General features: G+C 43.3%; 2 protein-coding genes and 1 long non-coding RNA gene across 5 annotated transcripts in view; 2 read left to right on the top strand and 1 right to left on the bottom strand.

Annotated features, from left to right (window-relative positions):
* Positions 1-10,392, top strand: part of NUCKS1 (nuclear casein kinase and cyclin dependent kinase substrate 1) — a 17,935-nt gene extending 7,543 nt beyond the window's left edge. For all 3 annotated transcript variants that reach the window (XM_048925569.1, XM_048925568.1, XM_048925567.1), the window contains exons 3-8: positions 950-1,055; positions 3,154-3,209; positions 3,531-3,680; positions 3,902-4,054; positions 4,805-4,951; positions 5,478-10,392. In XM_048925569.1, coding sequence (XP_048781526.1) covers positions 950-1,055; positions 3,154-3,209; positions 3,531-3,680; positions 3,902-4,054; positions 4,805-4,951; positions 5,478-5,677 — 812 coding nt within the window. In that variant the 3' untranslated portion in view covers positions 5,678-10,392. The remainder of the gene's footprint in view (positions 1-949; positions 1,056-3,153; positions 3,210-3,530; positions 3,681-3,901; positions 4,055-4,804; positions 4,952-5,477) is intronic.
* On the bottom strand, positions 10,371-21,761 carry LOC125683991 (uncharacterized). The gene is made up of 2 exons (XR_007373192.1): positions 19,725-21,761; positions 10,371-18,037 (listed from the first exon to the last, which is right to left on the bottom strand). It is a non-coding gene; the product is annotated as an uncharacterized LOC125683991 (long non-coding RNA).
* SLC45A3 (solute carrier family 45 member 3) overlaps positions 10,523-21,854 on the top strand; it is a 34,927-nt gene continuing 23,595 nt past the window's right edge. Inside the window, exons 1-2 of the mRNA XM_048925564.1 lie at positions 10,523-13,556; positions 21,714-21,854. Coding sequence (XP_048781521.1) covers positions 13,520-13,556; positions 21,714-21,854 — 178 coding nt within the window. The 5' untranslated portion in view covers positions 10,523-13,519. The remainder of the gene's footprint in view (positions 13,557-21,713) is intronic.

Below are 21,854 nucleotides of genomic sequence, written 5' to 3'. Positions count from 1 at the left end.
ATTTAAGGCTTTGCATATTAATTACGTTGCTTCCAGTCACATCTTTAACCTAAATTCTGGGGAGTTTCTACTCTACAGCCTCTGAACTGTTAATGAGCATTTGAAAATATAATGGTTCTCATATGTTTTGTATTAAACAAACAATGGTGATAGAAATCTTGTTATTTAACGCTTGTATTGTTGTAGTGCCTTCAGGCTGTTGGCAGCAACCATCTTCCCTGCTCTGTTATGTTCTGTGGCAAAAAAAAACCAACAACCCTGGTGCTGCTTTTTTTTTTTCCTATAGTTAAATGTGTTTTCAATTTATTTTAGTGGGCTTCAGTTAATCCCATCATGTTGGGCATAGTTGTGAATTGCACCTAAAAAAAAAATGATAATAAAGAATCTTAGCATATTCTGTCAGAATTGATGAAATATTTCTGGCTGCCATATGGAATATGTTTTGTGTTCTTAGAAAATAGATGCACTGCTACTGTTTCCTAAGGGTGGTTACACTGATAATTATTGGAAACAAATATGCCCTGCTGTATTGTATAAGGTATTGTGTAATGCCCTGTTTCCATCATAGGGCAGTAAATAAAGTTGCTGTTAAAAGCATACAAATATATGAATGGATGTTAACCTCTAATAGGATTCCATGATGGTTTGTGTTCCTAATGAGCTGTGAAGTTAAGATGCCCCTTTTTCTTCTGAAGCATTTTGTGTGTTTCCCAACACTTCTGTTTCAGATTTGGTTGTGTGCAGTGCTGTTATGGTGCTGTTGGCAGAAGAAAAGGTAAATCAGCAGCTGAAGGCAGGACTTCACTTCTGTAAAGCTTTCTTTGTAACTTTGGGGTTTTATCTTTAAGAGCTACTTTTTATGTGCTTGAAATGGTCAGTTTCAGCTGGCTGAGGAGGTCGTTTTGCTGGGAAGGAGGAGTTTGATTCAAAACCATTTTGTCCCATCTAGATGAAGATTATGGGAGAGATTCAGGTCCCCCATCCAAGAAAATCCGCTCATCTCCCCGCGAGGCTAAAAATAAGAGGAGATCCGGGAAGAATTCTCAGGAAGACAGGTAAAAGAAGCTCTTCATCTGTTAAGAACGTGTCTCCAAACCTTGTCCTGTGTGTGGGGAGCTGTATCTTCTGAGAGCAATGATTGTAAGTGGAAACCAAAACGTGCAGTGTAGGACACAGAGCTCTCAATCACAAAGCTTTCCTAACCAGCTTGGACATTGAGGTGATTCTTTTTTATTGAAGTTGGCAGGGAAATCATGTGTAAAGTACTTGTCACTAGCACTTTGGCATTAAAATAGCCTTCCAGAGCTATCCAGTTGGAATGGCAAGGAACTTGATACGAGTTACAAAGATTGGCAGCTGGTGCAATTATCTCCAGGTAAGTTGGTGGCTGGGTGCCTTTGGTTCTCTGTGTTTTTTTGGTGTGCTCAGAGCATTTATGTGGTTGAAGATTAAATAGGGCAGGTACAGTGACTGCAGTGGTAGGGGCCACTGGTCAGTTTTGCAGCTCTTTGTTTTTTTCACTTCTTATTTTGTCTAATTCAGAAACTGAGTAACTTGTTCTGGTAACTGAATTGCTGTGGCGATGTGAAATGTCTGCATTCTGAATGATTCCCTGCTAACAGTGGAAGTCCTTCCTGTAGAGTGAGGGTATCTTGCATTGACAATAGCTGTGATCAGCAAATGGTTGCTGTAAGAAACGTGATGAAAAGAGACCTATTAAATGAATTGACTGCTTTCAGGGACGGAGATTCTGCCAGCTGGTTATCTCTTAACTGTCTTGCATTGTTTGGTGGAATATAGCTAACTTACCACAAGGTATGCTTCAGATGTTTCTCTCCATCTCTCTCTCCCTTCATGTTCCTGTGCTATAAGGTGGAAGCTGAATGTAGGCATGAGGGAACATTTTTACTTACTGTTATAAACTGAGAGGGCAAGGCCATTTTGACCATGGCTTTTAATTTTCCCAAAGATGTGAACTTCATGTTTTCACGTCTTGAAATGGTTTCAGGAAAGAAAAGCCAAGCAATCATTTCCTGCTGTCGCTCTTGACTTGTGTTGCACTGTTTTGACACGAACGATGGGTAAACATTTAATGCAGAAGTGATGTTATTCAAATACTTCAGGTATCTAACTACATTAATTGTGGCCCAGTGTAGTTCATCTGTTGCTTGGCAGGTTGCTGCAGTTTGCTTAGGCCAGTGTGTTTGTTCTGCTCGTGCAATGCTTAAAGAAATTCTCGAGGTCAAACTTCTAGATAACACCTGAAATAAAGATTTGAGGTAGATAAGATGTTATATAAAGAAACTGGGCTAGGGAGCTCCCAGAGCAACTAAATAGTGTTGACCACAGTGTCCTATTAACTAAAGTGATATTTAAGTATGTAAGAACACTTCTGTTTGTGTTACAAGCATTGCACAGAGTCTGGATGTGAAACAAATGCACATATTGCTTTCAAATCCACAGTTGTCCATCAGGCTGAAATCAAATGGGCCTGAGGGACGGCAGGGTGACATGTTATCTGAACTGTGGAAGTTCTTGAGCAATGCTGTGTTAGCTCCTACTGCCAAACCAGGACAGTCAAGGTGACAAGTGGTAGGGATTTGGGTGCAGAAGCAGTAGTACCTACTTGATGGGACAGGCTCTAATGAGGACTGAAACCACTGTAAGGGGAGGTGAAAGTCTGTCAGAGATCAGACTGGGAGCCTGCAGACCAAATGTGTTGTAGTAAACTGGTGAGACAGAGTGAAGGTTTCCAAAGAAAACAATGAGAAAAAGAGAAGGGACTTCATTATACATATAGTCAGGATAAAACTATATTCCTTTTAATAGATTTGACCTTGTATTAGCACATATAACTTCAAAATCCTAACTGTAAGATGGAAGACATCTGGATTATTAGTAGTCTCTGGAGAAAAATGCATGGTTACCTTACCCTTATTTCCTGGTTGGTTTCCTTGGCACTACGTGGTACAGAGCTTGAACTTTCTTTCCAACCATAACTACATGTGCTACTGAGTAATGCTAAAGTATAATGTAATGTTCAGGAAAAGTGGGTATTCTTGGCCTAGAAATCAATCTGCTCTCTGAAAATTGTTATTTTCCATATAGCAAATGAGTGAAATAGGAGTTAAGCAATCTTTCCCTCCTTTTCAGTGAGGATTCAGAGGAAAAAGATGTGAAGACTAAGAAAGATGATTCGCACTCAGCAGGTAACTAACCATGCTGCACTGATAATTACCTTCCAAATAAAGGCCAATCTGTAAGAATGTTCCAGGAGTGAGATCTGTCACACAGGAGAAGTTCTTCTGTTTAGAGAAGCATGCACTTTCCTGACACGTTTATCTTAAGCTGGATGCTGCCTCTGCTGCTTGTTACTTCCAGCCCTGGTTGGGGGCAGCAGATTTTGTGTAATGTGATGCTGCTGTAGATTGTCCTCACAGGTAGAGAGGTGGATGCTCGTCTCCTCCCTCGGATTCTCCTCTGTTCCACGATCACAGAGGAAGCTTAATATTCTCACTTTTTCCTTCCAGATGAAGATTTTGGCAGTGAAGATGATGACTTAGGAGCAGATGATGGCAAAGCTGACAGTGACTATGAGAGCTCTCAAAAAAGCAAAAAAGGAAAGAAGGCCAAACCGGATAAGAATAAGAGAGCCTCTAAATCCAGGAAAAGGCCTGCAGGTAAAGAAACAATTGCAATCATAATTCTAATTTTCTTGTTCAGCAAGTATGAATATTGATATATTTGTTCCTATTGCATTGCAGTAGTTCTGTGCTGTGTATGCATTTACTCCTTACACTGTTCTATAAAGTGGACTTTTGTCTGTCCACTCACTGGCTGATGAAGATGTGCTGGCCAGTATTTTCTGTCTTCATTATAACACGATGACTTTGTGCTGCAGAGGACAGTGAGGATGAGAAAGAAGACCACAAAAACGTGCGTCAGCAGAGACAGGCAGCATCCAAAGCAGCTTCCAAACAACGAGAGATGCTTATGGATGATGTGGGTAGTGAGGAGGAAGAACAAGAGGACGATGAGGCACAGTTCCAAGAGAGTGAGTAGATGGGATTGTACTGACAGTCATAAAAAGTTTAAGCCCTGGTCATATGGGCAGCAGTACCAGAGGTAGGCTGATGGGTCTGGCTGAATAGAAGAAGGAGCAGTTTCCTTTTTGACTTGACAATAAAGATGTAAGTTATTCTTTTTGGTGCTTACTCATTAATGAGTACCTGTCTGTCAGACTGTCAATTTTTGACATTTAAAAATTTTGTTCTAAGTTTGCAGGAATTCTAAGGAATTCTTTATAAGCAGCACTTGAGGAGCACTGAAATTTTCTTAATGTTTCTTGCTGCTGCTTGTTACCTCCATCAGTTTTGAGGCATTGCTGCTGCTTTTCAGCTGATGGGAAAAATACTTTACCCTTGATTGATCAAAGTTAAGACAGTTAGTTTCACAAGGGGAGATGAATTCAACCAGTGATGAACCACAGTAAGTTTTTTGAAATAGTGGATGCAGATGTGATTTCAGAAGGGAGTAAGGTTATCATCACAGATGCATTTCTTAATGGATTCCTTAGGATGGATCATATTTCAAGGTTCTGAAAAAGGCCCCCTGTTCTGTCATATTCTATCCCTACTACTGTGAAATCTTCTGCCACGTTTCCCTGGGACAGCAGGCAGCTGGAAGCTCATAAGGTCACAGCATCTTTAGTTTTCTGACTTCTCTGTTTAACTTGTTGGGTGTTTTTGTTTTTTTGCTTCTTCTCCTTGTCTTCAAGAATTTAATTTTGTTGTTGTTTCAAAAGATTCAGGAAGCGATGAGGATTTTCTCATGGAAGATGATGATGATAGTGACTATGGCAGTTCAAAAAAGAAAAATAAAAAGGCCTCCAAGAAGTCCAAGCCAGAGAGGAAAGAAAAGAAGATGCCAAAGCCCAGGCTAAAGGCTACAGGTGAGTCTGTGCAGAACTGTGCAATTTAATTTAGAGACCAGTACTTAGTTTTTTAGTACTTATTTATTGAAGACTGAACAGAAGTTTTGGGGCCAGTAGGCATTACTTTATTATGTTGAAGGGCTGTTTCTTGTAAGCAGTCACTTACCATGATTTAAAGTAACACAGTGAAATGATGATGTCTTGAATTCTTACTTAATAAAGAGACTGAATTAGTGTTTATGTATGGCTGACAAAACCTGTGTTGATTGTGAACATCTGCTGGTATGTTGCAGTCTGACATTCTGCATCTCATGACCAATTAATGTAATTTGTGGCTTTGTTTGGGATTCTTGGTCATTAAGGGTGGAGGAGCTGACAGTCCTCATTCAGTTCAACTTCAGTACTGTGGAATGAATGTAACGCCATGGTCAGAGCAAAATGAGACCTGCTACTGCAGTGTCTTTAAATCCTGTTTGTACAAAGGCTTGTCACTTTCTTGTTTTGGTGGCAGATAATAACTTGTGTAAGCTTTTTCTTTTTCCAGTGACTCCCAGTCCAGTGAAAGGCAAAGGGAAGGCAGGCCGCCCCACAGCTTCCAAGACAACGAAAGAAAAGACCCCATCCCCCAAAGAAGAGGATGAAGAGCCTGAAAGTCCTCCAGAAAAGAAAAAATCAGCCAGCCCTCCGCCAGAGAAGTCAGGGGATGAGGGATCTGAAGAGGAAGCACCCTCTGGTGAAGATTAAATGGCAGTTGAGGATATCTTTGTTTAAAAAAAAAAAAAGAAAAAAAAAAGAAAAAAAAAAAAAGAGAGAGAGAGAAAAAAGGAAAAAGAAAACATACTTAGGGGTAGAACACGGTTTTGGCTGTGGCTTGACTCATGGGCTTTGAATGCTGTCTTTACTTTCAGCTGTTTAATACAGTGTATCCTTTTTTTAATAAGAGGAAACCCTCATACAGTAATATTTTGAAGTCACTGTTCTGTGTTGGCCATTCCGTTCTCCCTCCCCCTCCAAATCCAAAAGCCATTTGAGACAAATTAACAGACCATTTGAATATATATATTTTTTTCCAAGGGATACTGCAGTTGTGAAGCAATAAGGTTTGGGACTGATACATGGAAACCACACTTACAAATCACTGAGTAGAATAGATTTCCCAGTGCTGGTAAGAGTTGTTCAAAACTATAATTCTGTATTAGAATACGTGGTTAAAAAAACAAACCAACAAACCAACCATGCTTTAATAGACTTTTCTCAATAGAAGTTCCTTCTCTCAGAAAAAGAAAAATATATGTATAAACTGCAGAAGAGGAAACATGGGGAGGAAGCCTGTGTTTCTTGGATTCATGCAACTTTTTAATGGAAAGCAATCAAGAGACTGATAGGGGGTCCACTGTCTTTTATCTGGAAACATCCTCCAGTTAGGATGCAAGATCTTTCATCTTTCCTGGATAGAATACTCTTCTGCTTAGGCAGATCTCGGTTCATTCTATGCTATTTCAGACACACAACCTAGAAGCTGCTCACATCCACTAATTCTGTTTGACTTCTTCCAAGGTCGGCTATAGATGGGCAGAATAGGGAAGAGAAATTTGGAAAGTTCTAAAGCTCTGCTTTCCAGTTGACGTTGTGGAAACTTTCTTTAAAGTTCCAAGGGAAAAAAAAAATGGTGGACATTCTAGAAGTAGATTTTTTTTGTGTGTGTATCTTTTGGGGTGAGGGATGTCCTTTTATAAATGTGAAGCAAAGGATTCCTGTAATGCTCTGGTCAGTCTCGGATCCCATGAGTCACGCTTAAGTGCTTCTCTTCTCTCCCTCCATCTGTCCTCAGAAGGCTGTGTAATCATGTCTAAGCCTCTCCAGCTACAGTGTTGGACAGCAGACTTCCATCAATAGTGAACATCACCCCAGTACCACTTCCATTTCTTCATCCTCCCTACTGCAGCATGGGAGGATTTATTCGCTCTGCTCCCATGCTGACATGTCTGCCTCTGTTGGTCATCATTCTGTTCCCTAAGCCTAGGAAGCCTGGAGTAGGGAACAGTGTTAAAGGATGAAGCTGAGAGGGAATGAAGCTTGAAAGCAGTGTAGCAGGGCTATGGTTCTATAACAAAAGCAGGATGTCCCTCTAAAGGAGATACTTGAGGTGTGTGTAGTGGCATTTTAATGTGTTTTTATCAAAGCAGCCATATCCTTTTTTTTTTTTTTTAAACTTAATTGAAGTACACAAGCCTTGGTTTTCAAACCCTGATGCAGAGATTGCTGCCATGTTTGTTGGTGGAAATATTAAAAACTGGATCTGCCTTTTTCTTTCTTTTTTTCCTTAGACCCTTTGTGCTTTTGTACGTTGCTCACAGTTACCTTACAGCTGACAAGCTTTGCATCTCCTTCTTTTTTTGTCACTGAAGTACATATTTTGTAACCAGCCTCTTGAAGGTAACATAAGGCAGCTAACTAGTTGGATTTCTGGTGCACGTGCTACCAGATTTTTAATCCTGTTTGGACTTCAGAGAGCTTTTAGATGCGATACACTAATATGACCAGGAAGGACACTTGGCTGAATGGCAGAGGGAGCCCGAAGATTCTGAGCCCAGTGTGGAGCCTAAACCACAGAATGGAACATTAATTTAACGGCCAAGTGCTTGTCTTGTGTGATTCACAGCCATGGGTTTTATTGAGGCTGGTAAATTACTTTACCTTGGCTTAAAATTTGAAGTTCTCTAACGTTCTTTACTATAATGAAACTACTGTTGCCGTTACAATAAAGATGATCAGTGTTTCCATTGTAAATCTTTTTTTTTTTACCTGGTTTAGTTTTGCAGAACAGCTTAAGGCTGGAGTCAAGTATCAGTCTTTGAAAAGAAGTGAACGTGCTCCCCTTTCCTCACCAACTTTTCCCATCTTCTGGGAGGGCAGAGCCTCTTGCATCCCCTGCCCTCCTAGCTCAGCATTTCTTGGGTAACACAGGAAAATAAACGGCCAAACTTCAGATAATGCTTGGACTGATATTTTGGGGGTATTGTATACTTTCCTTACTGTCTGGCCCACGTAGTTTTTCCCCCTTCAGTCAAGACTGTGTTTCAAGTAATTCTAATCTCTTTAGGGTCTTGATTTATTTTTTGGTATTAAAGCATACAAGGATCACATAAATGTAGAGTCCCTCTAGTTGATCTAATCACACAGCTATTTCTTTACCTGCTAGACCAGATTGATTTCTTAAGAGTGTATTTTGTAAGTTCCACTTAAGATAAATATTTGTGTTGTTCTTTTTTAGTATTGCTAACACGGTTAAGTTAAGTGAAAGATGCATTTCCGTTGTTTTCAGTTCAGGTTTTGGACTGCAGATTATTTTATGCCTGGTGATTTTGGCCCTTTCTCTTGTAAAACTGTTCTGTTTTCTCGTATACTCATCTCTCATGGCTGTCACAGGCTGCATGATGCTATCTTTGAGTTTGTGTCACAACCCAAACACTATGTAAATCCTGTGCTACTACTGGGATTTTGTAACGTTTCCTCTAGCCTTACTGTCGTGCTGGTTTGTGCAGACACTACGCCCCAATGGTCTCTTGGTCACCTGTTAGAAATACCACAGTTTACATTTTTACAGATTGAAGAAAATGGTGAAGGTTAATACATAACTTTTCTTTCTAGGACGCGCATTTCAATTGCAGCAGAGTTAAGTTTTAAAACGACCTTCTAAATTAATTTGTATTTTAAGCATTCTGGAAGGAAAAGCTGTTAAAAAAAAAAGCCTTTCTAGAGCCATGAATAGTCCTCCAAGGAGCAGAAAGCTTCATTCACAGAAGAAAGCTTTGAAAAGATTGTCTTCTGTTAAACAGCTGTAGTTGTGGAGCGTTTGCAGAGAGGTAAACAGGTTTATTCCAAAGTTCAGTCAATCTGGTGCCCTGCCCTGGTCTCACACTTAAAGGTTTGTTATAAATTCTATTCTGCATCCCTCTGTACATTCTGTTTTACATTTGTATGCAAAGAATGCTGTCTTTAACTGGCCACCAGGCTTGATCAGTAAAGATTTGCAATTGCGGTTGGAATTTCATCCTAAAGATTACTTGTTCCAGTTTGTATTTGATCAGCAAGAGAGCACCAAACGTGTCAAGTTAGATGAGTTTCAGAATGGCTTGTGGGTGAGAGCACTTAGAAATATGGCAGCCAAGAAACTTGTAGTTCTGTTGTGTTAACTTCAGCAAAGCAAAGGAGTGCATGGGGAGGGAAAAGCAGAGCACACCTTACCTGAAAGCCACTAATGGCTCTGAACGTGCTCAGCTCCTGTGCCACCACACAGCTGCATCTGCAGGTGATGAACTACCAGGGCAGCGGCAGAAAATGCACTTGAATTTCTTTTTCTTTTTCTTTTTTTTTTGTTCTTTTTTTTTCCCCCTCCGCTGTTGATGGTCACAAAGGTACAACAGACACTGAGGCACCCAGGTTAAGGAGGGAGGGAAGTAAACTGTAACATGCTGGAAGCTTTTGAGCTGTAGAAACTGGTGCTTTGCTTTATGTAATTTGTTTGTGAAGTGTTTATTTTTATAACAGATCATATTGTTGAACACATGGTTCTTGAAAACCACAAACTGATCCATGAGTTTAAGTATTTGAGAAGTGGAAATTCATCTGTTGGGGGAGGCAGGATATGAAAAATGCAAGCAGATAGCTGTGTAAAGGGACACTGTCACAAGATGGTTGCTGGCATATAGGATGCGTTAAGTTTGGGGGGTGGGTGGGGTCCCATCTATATGTGGAAATTCTATATTCTATATGTATATGATCAAATAGAGAATTTTCCCTGAGCTTTGACTATTTTCCTATAGTTTGGGGAGGTTTAAATACAAATGATGTGCGTGGAACTGGGCGACGAAGCTGTTGTGTTCAAAATGCTGAGGAATAGGAGAGCTCCGAAAGGTGGCAGTGTCCTTTGGAGTCCCCAGATTGAGCATATCCTCATCTTAGACTTCCCATGCCAGTGGCAGACTGGCATCTGAATGTCTTTTCATTGAACTCTTTGTATGAAAAACAAAACAAAAACGTTTCTAAGTCAAGTTCTCACTTACGTGCTGACTCTGCATCAACCACTATGGGAAACAACTGCCTGCCCCCTCCAGCTGCAGTGAGTCGAATGGGTCCATCGGTCTGAGCATGCTCAGTGTGACTGCAAAACACTGTTGTGCATATGCTTTGTATATTGGGGCAAGGGTTTTTTATATATATATTTTGGGAGGGGTAGCGGGTGGGATGGAGAAATACTCAATCAACTGAAGCCAGAATAATGTGTGTAAAAGCCCCTGAAGTATTTGGTGTGTGAGTGCGCGAGTGTGAGTGCGCGCATGGGAGCGTCTGACATCTTTTCTTCCCTTTGTGTTCTGAAGATTTGTGAGTTTTACCTTCTTTTTTTTTGTTTTTTTTTCCTGCAGAAGCAATTGTTAACAAAAAAAAAACACACAAAACACTTGTAAATAAGAGCTACGTGACTTTCTCCTTTTGTTTAACCATGAACATCATGTCACAGCAAACCCTGAATAATGGCTCTGAAGGTAGAGAAGGAAGAGACTCCAGGTAGGGCCTTGGGCCTTTGGCTTTCAGCGAAGCATCGTTGTATGGTATGCAACAAATACTTGTTCCGAGTATTTGCAGTCCCATGTTGAGCTTTTCTAAGAATCAGGCTCTTTGCAGTTAACCCTCCTTTATCCCTTTTAATATATATATATATTTTTTTTTAATGTCAAGAGTGGCCAGAAAAAAGGGGCAGCTGCCCCACGGTTGGGGTGTGCGCAGACGTGGCTCCCATCGCTGGGCCCGATAGGGTTGGCAACTTTTGCAATACCTTGACAATACTGAGCTCTACAGCATGGTACTAGGAGTTCTGTTTGAATGTAACATTAATGCTTTATTTAAAATAAAAACAACACTTTTTTTTCTTTTTTTTCTTTTTTTTTTTTAAAAGGGGTTTGAAGTGAACATGACTGTTGACCATGTTCGTGAATTTATAGGTGCGACATTCATTGGTAGAATTGTGTGATGGTCTTTCGTGCTACTTAATTTGACATATTCCAGTCTCTGTATGTACCTGCAAAGAAAGAAAAGTTAAAAAAGTAACAAAACCCTGCTTTGCTTTTATTGAAGGGTTCCCAGGACTGCATACCTGCTCCTGAGCTCTGTTTTAAATGTGTATCCTTCGCTTGTATTTTGTATTAAAAAAAAAACCACGAGGAAAAAGAACCCTTTATTGTTCAGCATGTTGGAATTGTGTCCCCTCTTTTATTTTTTCTCCTTTTTGGAATATATTAAGCAACTCATTCTTCTGTATCTTTTATTTTCTTTTGTAAACTTTTTGGTTTTGTTTAAAAATGGCTTTATAAAAGGGCTTTTATAACCCATAAACACGACTTGTGTAATTTTTCTGTATCCAAGGGTCTCGCTGTTCTGCGGTTGCTTTCTGCTCTGTCAATGCCAGTGAGATGTGTGTTCCTCTTTCCTGATGTCTCACAGATTGTTTTGGGATTTGTTCCTTTGCAGACCCCGTGCTTCTCTCTGAGGAGGCTGAGTCAGGTTTTGGCCAGAACAGTTTGGCAAGTATCCTTCCCTGTTACTACCTATAAGTTGAGAAGATGTAAGGAATTAAGTCATCTTGGCAGCAAAGAAAATGGAGGCCGTCAAGTTCAAAACCCAGTGAAGCCCAATTACAAGGAGACAAAGCCCTTTATTTGTCATCCTTGCTTCTACAAGCTTTCCCTTAGCGATTAATAGCCTTTCTATTTTGCCACGTGCGTCCCAGCAGTGAGAGTAAATACACAGTCAGTTCATTATCTGGGGGTGTCAGATGGCAGCTGCATTCATCCTGGATGCACACTTGGCTTAGTTCGATAGAGGGCTGTCAGTTCACGTGCAGATAAATTGACCCACGGTGCAGATTGCATGCTCAGTGCATCATCACGTGCACCTGGGTTATCCTTGCAAAAGATGGCTGATAGCAGATCCTTGTCTAAATTCCAGCGCAACTTTCCTTTTAATTAGCAGCGGGTTTAAAAGCACTTCTAAATTCTTGGTGGTCCCTGGGGGTGGATCAGCTCCCTTCGCTCTCCTGCTCTGTCACTGGGAGCTCAGGCCAGCAGCAGAGGGCGTGCATGGACCTCTGCAGTGCACCCGAGGATGCTTTGAGCGTGCTTCTCTTCCTCCTCCGTCCAGGATGAGATGGAAGGCGCTTTGGCATTTGTTATAAGCAGAGCTAAGTGTCAGCTAACAGTGCCTTGCCGTCAAAAGTTCTACGTCTTGCTATTCTGTCTGCATTTTGCTTGTGTATCTTAAAAACTGAAGTTACAGTTCATCAGTATAAACTTGTAAAGCATTCCTAATTCCTTTTAGGATCCCAGAAGCAGCTTCGTCATAAGGGACCCAGTTTTTCTAAGGGTGTGTTATGGCAGAACACGTAAGCTTGTGATCTTACAGCACGTGTAATGTCAGTGCATCTTGTATGTACTCAATTCAGCAGCACGCTCAGCCATAAAGGGTGCTGTGGTGGCTCATCCATTTGGTGAGGGATGCAATTGCACAGGGGAGCAGTTTGCTGCTTCCATCAGCTGCAGCAAACGATGCTTACTGTGTTTGTTTTCAGAGGTTGTTAGGGAAACTTTGTGAGCTACCCTCTCTGTTGCTCAACTCTTGCAATCTTACTGCCAGATATAAGCTGGTGCTTGGCTGCAGTCTCTGTTTTTGTACCTGACCTGGTTATTTTCCTCCATAGTGTGATAAAATGAGATTCTGTATCAATGGAGTGTTGTAATAATGCAGCTCATGGCGTTCCTCCCTTTTCTTTTTAAACATACTGGGCACTTAACCTCACTGCTGTGGTATCTGCAGTTGTACACTGCATTTGTGTCACGGATGTTTTTATCTGGAGCAGATATAGCATTACCTCCAGGTACTACTGCACTGCTTCAGCTTCTGATTAATTAGCAGTGATGGAATTAAGAGGTGTGGCACCTGCTTTGCCCCAGAAATAACTGCTTAGTGTGAAATGATGCAACACCAGGGGCTGTGAGCTCTCCTTAAAGAGCTGCTCTTCCCCACTGCCCCTGGTCTTTGTGTGTACGATTAGGAGCTTAAGCCCCTTTGTTCCTCAGTATTGATCTTTTGAACCTGGTATATTTACTGACTGCTCAGCCAGCACAAGTTAAAAGTCCCCATTGGCTCTGAAGTGGTATTTACAGGGAATTAATACGGAACCAAATGCTTATTTGTCACTTTTAAAGGATGTGCAACTGAGATGTAGGCATGTAGGGTTTTGTAACTGCAGCAAGCATGGCCAACCGGGGGGATAAGATTCCCTTGGCAAAGAATAGTAGCTGTGAAGTCTTAATCTGAGAGTTTTGCCTTAGGAATTATACTGTTTGTGTTTCTTTAGGATGGACATAAAGTCAAAAGGTGGAGTTCAAGATATTTATTCTGCTCTCCAGCATATTTTGGCCCCATAGGTGGCCCTGAAAGTGCATAAATGAGATCAAGTTGATGTGAAGAGCTGCCATTTTTGTTCTTATTAATCCTGTGCATCAGAAGAAACCTGGAAGAACAGTGGAGATGGAAAGATTCCTGTACGTTAAGGAACACATTTTAGGTATGGTTTTAATACAGCAAGCCACAAAAAGAATCATTCCTCATTCTTGCACCGGTGTTTGGGGGCTGTGCCCCCATGCAGCATGGCAAACGAAGTATAAGAAGATAGCTGCCCCACAGGAGCTGAGGTTATTTGTGCAGCAAAGGCCCTGGGGCTGCAGGGTGAGAATAACGTGGAGCTCTGGTGAGGCAGCCTGCTGTGTTTGTGATGCATTGATTGAAAAGCACAAACGCCTGCGACGTGTGATACGTTAGACTTGAGTTTGATCTGGAAGTGTGGCTTGTTAGCTCAGTAATAACCACATCCTGGGCTAACACACATCTCCAGCCTCAGAGTTTTATGTAGACCAGGAAATGGTTTTTGTGTGTTTTGGGTTAACTCTTTCCATAGATACAGGTCAAGTTCAAGCACTGTTACCCAGCTGCGGGCAGGCAGCACAGTGTACTCTCCCATTGTGACAGAGACCCACGAGGGCTTCTCTTCATTTAAGTAAGTACCAAATTAAAGTCTCCAGGTCAAACCACCCCTTGGCCTTAATGTGTGGTTGCAGTTTGGTCTCCTGGCTGCCTGCTTTTTAGATAGGCAGCCAATGGAAATAATCTTGCACAAAGCCAAAGGTGAATTTCTCATTCTCTCCCCTCGTATTTAATTTACCCCTTGTATTTAATTTACCCTTCAGAATGATGATCTGTTTTATATTCAAGGCTTTGCTTGCAAACGCGGTAGCTTAAGGAAGGGCTGGTATTTTATTTGAATAATCTCTTTTCTTTCAGGTTAAATAACATTTGTGTTTTAAGTAGATAAGATAACAGTTCCAGCAGCAATAAATTTCCTGTAGTCGCGCTATCTTTTTTCCCTAAGCATTTCTAACTAAGCAGTTGGCCTTGTTAGGAGCTTTTGTTCAGCATCATCAATTAGTGGCTTTCCTTAACAGCGGTGTCTGTTAGCTTTGTTCATTACAAACATTTTCCCTTTCAAACATGTCTGATAAATTGGAATGTTTTATGGCTGAGAACTTCAGTCCGTTTTTTTCTCGAGATGACATCAGCGCTGATGTTTTCCCCAGCTTTTCTGCTGAATGTTTTGTGAGGAGGATATCGCTGTCACTTCTAAAACATGCAGTTTTTACTTCCTGAGAAATGAATGAAGGGAAGGAATAGTTGGAGCACGCTCCTGTTTATTACACTGAACCATCACTTTTCTCCCTAGCACTCACACCATGCTGCTGATTGTGATGGTGCATTTGAATTCATTCGAACCAGGCCTTGCCTTCAGAGATGGTTTGGGTTCTTTCACTCTCATTCACATCCAACTAAACTGGTTTTGCACCCTTAAATGTGTGATATCACTTAATGGCTTTTAAACTCCTTTCTCATGTTGGCCATTTCTTGAGCATGGGTACCAAAAGGAGAGACAAAGCATCTTGGGTGCAAGCCCTCATTCTGGCTCTTGCATCTCTGTCTCCCCACAGCACCAGTGGCTTTTGAGTGTAGAAGACCAAATTGCATATATTTTTTTAATCTTTCTGTGACTTATTACACGTTATTTTCCCAAGGTCATTAGATTCAAACATGAATATTAACATGAATAGAGCACTTTGAAGAAGAGGGCTATTATTCAGTGCTAGAAGTCATTAGACTGTCTCCAATCTAAGAGAGCTTGTTGGATTTTGGTTTCTTTCTTTCTTTCTTTCCAGAAATATGCCTCAGTTTGGTCTTTGCCAGGTCTTTGCTGAATGGATGCACTGAGCGTTGGTGAGGACAGACTGCATCTCCTGTAAGAGAGGCCAGGCTCTTTCAGAGGCTCTGTCAAGGGCACCCAAAGACAGTTTAGGAAGGGGAAAAGCCCTGCCCAATGGAAGCTCCCTCCCTCTTAGCATTGATTCCATAGGTTTAACCTTAGCTGAACCCATAGGCAGATGCCCCAAAGTGGTGCTCTTTATTCTATTGTTCCTCTGTTCACCATTGCATCTCTTTCATTGCTGTTCCATGCTGGAACAAACCATAGCTGGTTTGTGTTAGAAAATAAAGTGTGTGCCACCTGATGAAAAGGTAATTTTTCCAATGCAAAGTTTTTAGTGTATAGTTAACGGCATCCGTCAAGCTGCTACGCGGTGAAATGGTTCAGCTCATGAAAGAGCCATGTGGGAAGATATAAATCACCTTAGTCTGTTTTACTTTACATGTACTTCCAGATAGTGATTCAAGTTAGTGCATGAGGGTGTGAGAGCTTGCATTATCACAGCACTGCTCCTTAAGGATGCCTGGTGGAACTGCCATGGGCCCATGGGGAGTCTGGCTCCTTGGGCTCTCTGCAGTCCCATCACAGAAGCTCGATGCTGGAGCTCTCTGCAGCTTGCTGAGTTAAATGCTCCCAGTGCCACTTGCTCTTCTCTCTGAAACCCTTTCTCTGCCATCCTCCTCAAGTCGTCTGATTGTAGAGCTGAGCTCAGGCTGTGGATCTTTCAGAGTCGCCTCCTTTGGAAACTGCACCCACATGACTGTTCTTTCGTTTTCTCTGCAGTAATCTGCTGGCTCCTCCGTGACCTTTCTTCATAAGAAAAACCTGTATACTTCAAAGGTCTCTCAGGACAGTGAAACTACTTTGGTTCTGTCAAACATGGGCGCAGGAAGGTTTCTCTCATGCAAAATTACTGACTGTTATCTCTTTCTCTTTTCAAACAGGTCTTTTCAAGTAAGATTCTTTCAACTATAATCTCTTCTGCGTGTTCAGTCAGTTTAGTGCAAACCTGACGAGGAAGAGACTCGCTCTCTGATCTGATGGTAGAACACGGTATCATTAAAATTAAAAATAATAATTATTTAAGAAAATCAAAGTCTGTGGATGCTTGAAGGCATAGCTGACACCAAAACAAATAACAAAGCTTTAGACATAAACCCAGTCTGGCAGCCTTGGCAGATCAGCTGTTGACATAACAGCATCTTAACAACAAGAAGCAAAGAAAACAAAGGCAACAAAAATCCTTCTCCTCACTTTGCAACATTTCAGAAAGCTCTTATTTTTTGTCTCCAGGCTTTTCTTTGGCATAACCTGGACCCAGAGCAAGGAGGGAGTAGGAAACACCATGCCAGAGCTGTGTCTGCACTAGGGGGCTGTGCTTGCACGGCGATAAGAGGATTAGAAGTTTAGAGAAAGCTTTGTCCTCCTGTGGTAAGCCCTGATAACAAACTTTGACTCAGTTAGCTGCTGCTTACAGCACATTCCTCATTGGAACATATCTGCAATTGACCTTGACATGGAAAAAATAAACCCAGTGGAAACGAATTGGTGGTGATCTCCGTCTAACTGGAGAGCAAACTTCTGATGTGAGCACTGCAGCACTGTGCTTTTGGTAGCCCTGAGTCTCTGTAGGTGGCTGGAGTGTTTCAGGACATTCCTTCATTCTGAGAAGTGGCTGTGGCCAACCAGCTAGAGGCTGCTGAGCTGCCCTGCGGTGCAAGAGGTATTCTGGCAGGCAGCCCTGTGTTAATTTTGATGGCAAAGCTGTCTGATCTTTTCCAGCTCTGACTTTTAGGTTTCAGCAAAGTAAAAAGCTGCCCTACTCAAAGGTGACTCCACGCCAGGAGAAAGGGTTCTGTGCTCCTTAGAGGGAATTAAGGGAGGTAACTGATCATTCTCTGTAGCTGATCCCATTCTGACAGTTCTCGTTACATCAAATTTGAGCGCTCACTCTACCATATGGAAAAAGGGGGGGTTCTGTCTAGGACACTGCTGGGGTGGGTCTCCAGTGGTGCTTGTGTCTTGACCTCAGGCAGTGCTTCCATTCTTCCTTTGTTAAACGAGCCATTTGTTGGATTCCAGGGACCCCTCGCTAAGTCTCCTGGGCTGGGAGGGAATGGGCAGTAATATCTCCCAGGTTTCATCCCAGAACAATTCTTAACGTTCACGTTGGTCATCCCTAGGGCTGAAGTTTGTCACGTCAATATCACAGCAGCAGCGAAAGAGCTGCTATCTTGGTGCTGGAACACCTTGCTGGCTCATAATGCTGGGGACAGCACTCAGCTCTTCATAGAGAAACGTGAGAGAAAATTGGTTGTTAGAGCACGTAAAGGGAGAAAGGAGCAAGACGAGTGAAAGCCCACAAAGCTGGATTGACTGTAAATAAATCATCTTCACCCTGCTCTATCATTTTGAGATTTGAACAGAAAAATCTTATTCTTTTAATGATCCCTTTTTTTTTTTAATTGAATGAAATGGAATCGATCCTATGGCGTTGCTTTCTGCATCTCTGCAGATGAGTGTGTGGCAGTGTTCTCCATCTCTGATATCTCAGGTCCTCTATGGCAGAATTCTGCATCCAGCAAAGCTGCTCTTACCTTCTGGCAGCGCTTTGGGAAGGAGCAGAGCTGGGCTGGCTTTCTTCTGCAGTCGCTTCCTGTCCATACAGCACGAGTATCTGGGAGTAAACACGCTGGGAAATATTTGTGCTGTGTCCTATAAACAGGGTGCATGTTGTTTACCTGAAGCAAAAAAATCCGTCCATTAATTGTGTCATAAAACAGCCAAGAAAATGAAAGTTTTAATCTTAGCTGCAAATGCTCCTCGGTAAGCATGGCTGTGATTGCTGGGATCTCCTGCTGTCAGCTGGAGGAAGGAATTCTCAGTGTTGGAGTCCTGATTTTTTTTTCAGGGAACTGGAACTTTACATTTCCACTTGCAAACGAGTGGCATTTCATTAATAAAGTGGCCCCCAGCTGGAACTGACAGCCAAGAACATGTTTTTTCCATCTTGTTGCCCTGTTTCGAGGGGGACTTTTATTGGTAAGCACTGCTCAGCTGAGGTCCTCAGCCCAGGGCCCCATCCCACTGCTCCCTGCCCGCTGCCATGCAGTCCCCAGCAGAGCTGGTGGCTGAAGCTGTCCTGGGAAATCGAATGGATGGCTCATGGGGTGCATCATTTGCAAGTGGCTGAGCAAGCGTGGTGCGGGGAATGGCCGAGGCTGAATGGGAGCTGACAGTTTCCTTGGCACCCGAAACAGAAATAAATCCTTTCCTTTGTCTCTAGCTTAGCAGAACGGAGCGGGACGAGGCAGAGAGGGCAGTTTTAAGTTTCAGGTACCAAATACGCAGGGTGGGAAGGAGCTAAATCCTCTTTCTCTAACAAGATTTGAATCGAGTTAGGCTAACCCGTGAGGAAGACCCTAAAATCTTATTCTGGGAGCTGAAAATTGTAAACTGACACCAGAAGCCACTGCTTTTCCCTGTGGGGATGTGACCAGGCTGCAGCAAAATAAAATATACCCCCTTCGGTTAAACGTGGGAAGAAAGTGGGCAGGATGTGGGAAGCTGCTTGAATAATCTAGTGAGGAGAACTTGAGCTATCTCAGAGGCATGCTTCCTAACCTGGCTGAAGACCCTGGCTGGGATATTCTTCCCTGCCTCATTTGTAGGGTGAGGAGTGGTGGAGGAGAAGGGGCAGCAACGTGCTGTGCGGTGTCTGTGATGTCCTATAGGCTGTACAGTGAGGTGATGCTCAGCTTCCCCTTTGTGAGGTGGTTTGGATTCGTGCTGCTGTTGTGGCTGGCTGTTCCTCCCTGTAGCAAGGATGTGCCTCCATGCCAGTGCCCTCCTGGCAGGGAAAGGGGCAACCACAGCTTGCCTGGTGGAGGGCAGGCAGCTCCACACGGCAGCTCCATCCTGAAAATCAGCAAAGGCAACTGAGCGCGTGATGCTGCGTACGGCGGAGGAGCTTGGCTGGAGGAGGCAGAGGTTAAGAATGCAGCCCAGGGAACAGCAGGGGGAACGCTAAAATGTTTGTCCTATGCTCTGTAAATACAGCAGATATGCCTGCATTTCAAACCCAGTTTAGCAACACTCGTGTAAGTACAGTTTCACAGACAGCTTTCTTTCTGCGTCGCCTGCAGGAACTGTAACACTGATGCTGAGTGGCAAATGGGAGCAGTTGTAGTATCAGTAAGGATTTTGACAAGGGACAGAGTCTTGGCTTGGCTGCAAAGGCCTTGGAATCCAGCAAGGGGTACCAGTGACTCCTTCTCTGCACCAAAGAGTTGTTTTCTAACCAAATTTGTTTAACTTTGCAGTGTCTGCAAAAAAAAAACCAACCAAACACCTTAAGCACCAAAAGCATGAGATTATTTAAGTCTCGAGAATCTTAATTAAGGAATAGCAATTAAAGACTTGCCTGACCTGCAGCTGGCCTTACTGGCTGCTCACTGTGGATGTCCCTGCAGTGGTTAGGAGCAGCATCCCTGCTGGTTGCAGTGCTCTCCCGTTGGGCCTCGGCTGGGAATTGAAGCACTCATTTTTTGACACCCTGTGCTCTGAAGGTTCTCCCCCAGTGGCTTCTCCCAGAATGCTCAGAACAAAAGTGCGTTTCCTGTTTAGAAAGAGAGAGAAGATAAGCCCTAAAGTGCAGCCTTGTGCTCTGGCTACCCCAAGTATAAACAGCCTGCACGGCCGGGCGCTGCTTTTGTTTGTTCTAGCAGCTTTCTCTCCTTAAAGGTACATTAGGCACAATTATACAAAGTCCATTTTCTGGCAGCATCGCTCCTGACTGGCACAAGAGCTCCGGGACCATCAGCTCATCAGGAAATCTCTCTGCCTGGAGCACGCAGTGAATTCCCAGCTTTGTGCTCAAGGCACAGCATTGAGCACCTCCAAAGTATGTTACTTGTTAGCATTTCTGTAATATTTCTCCACCGTAGCATCGGAGTGCTCTGTAAATAGTCACTGCTAACCTCCCTGGGTGGGGTGCTGGGGATGGGTTTGTTTTCTTGGCTTACGGAGAGCGAAAGGTTTGCGTTGTGAGTCAGCATTCAAGCCCAGTAATTAAACACGAGATGGGTTTAAGGCTACCTTTGGCCAACCCGGGGCTGTTGTGGCTTCCAGGGTAATGCAGAGCATCCATGGAATCCCTCTGTGCAGCAGGGTGAAGGTCTGAGGAAGAGACCTGCAGCCAAATGGCCTGAGCTGTCACAGCACAGCAGTAAAGCTGGGGCCCTCTCCTGCTCACCAGCTACTTGTGTTCTGTGCCGCATGTGGTGGTGTCTAATCCTTGTCAGGTTGTAGCAGATACCACAAACTGAGCTCTGCTGGGCTGGACGCATTAGATAAGGCTGGGGCAAATCTGCGCTGCCATCTAATCAGGCGTGAGCAGCTGAGATGTGAGTTGATGCTGTTGATTTCCCTCTTTTGATAAATTAATCTGATTTGCAGATTCCCATGATGGCTCCATCCTGCATTGTTCTGAACCTCCTTGCTCTGCTTCAGCAATGCGATCAGGTCCAGTTACAAGCTCAGGACTGGATCTGCTGCAACAAGCAGCACGAATGGTGCTAAGCTCTTACTGCTGTGCTCAGGCCTGATGTTTCAGAACCCTCTGGTTACCTGCTGGATGCATTTAGGAGCACATAGGAAGTGTCCAGTCTTCTCATGCCTCACTCTGTTCTGCTGGGAGCTGGGATTGTGTCTGTAAAGCTATAGTAAAAGGAAGAAGGACCCAAGCAGGGAGGAGTGGGAACTCAGCATAGTGCCATGGGCATTCTTTCCCTTGAGTGGTGTTTATGAAGAAGGCCCTGTAGGCAAGCATCACTGTTTTGGCAGTTGGGGCATCCCATAGGTGTGTGAGCAGGAGATGCATCGCAGGCACAGTGCTGCCCTGGCAGCCTCCTCTGCTCTGCTGGGAACATTGGAGCCCACTCTGTGCTCACAGCTGTGTGGGTGCTGCCACTGCTGTGCTGCTACCTGACTGACTTGTGTGTCAGCATGTGAACGTTGGTGCCGCTTTATTAAAGGAAATGAGAGTCTGTGACAACCCATGGGAGGAGCAGAGCCTCCCCTTAGCAGCAGCACCTGCCATCCCAACCTGCAGGTGTTTCTGCTTGTGCCGGGGTCCCATACTGGAGGCAGAGCTGGCAGAGGGGAATAAGAAACCCCACTTTGTGCTGCTGGTGTGAGCAGAGCCTTGCAGCACTGAGCCCCAGCCCTGTGCTCAGGAATCCTCTGGGTGAGAGCCGCGTGCTCTGCTGCAAAGGAAGAGCATAAAAAGAGCAGTGCTCCTAGATATTGAATTGCCTGTGAGCAGGGGCAGCTCTCCCCACCCAAATGCGCGCTCTGGCACTTTACCAGCTGAAGTCATAGCTAGCTCTTCAGGGCTTTCTGTTATTTTCCTTCCAGTGAGTTTCTGGCTGCATCTAAAAGCGCCGAAAAACTTATTGCAGGAAACAGGGGTGTCATTTCTCCTTGTGTGCTGTGAGCGAGTCCTCATCGGTTCAAGTGACAACACGTGCAGGTGCCTCTCTGCTTTTTCCACGACGG

This window comes from Lagopus muta, chromosome 24 (assembly GCF_023343835.1).
Source record: "Lagopus muta isolate bLagMut1 chromosome 24, bLagMut1 primary, whole genome shotgun sequence".
Lineage (NCBI taxonomy): Eukaryota > Metazoa > Chordata > Aves > Galliformes > Phasianidae > Lagopus > Lagopus muta.
This window is presented reverse-complemented; position numbering and strand designations above follow the sequence as displayed.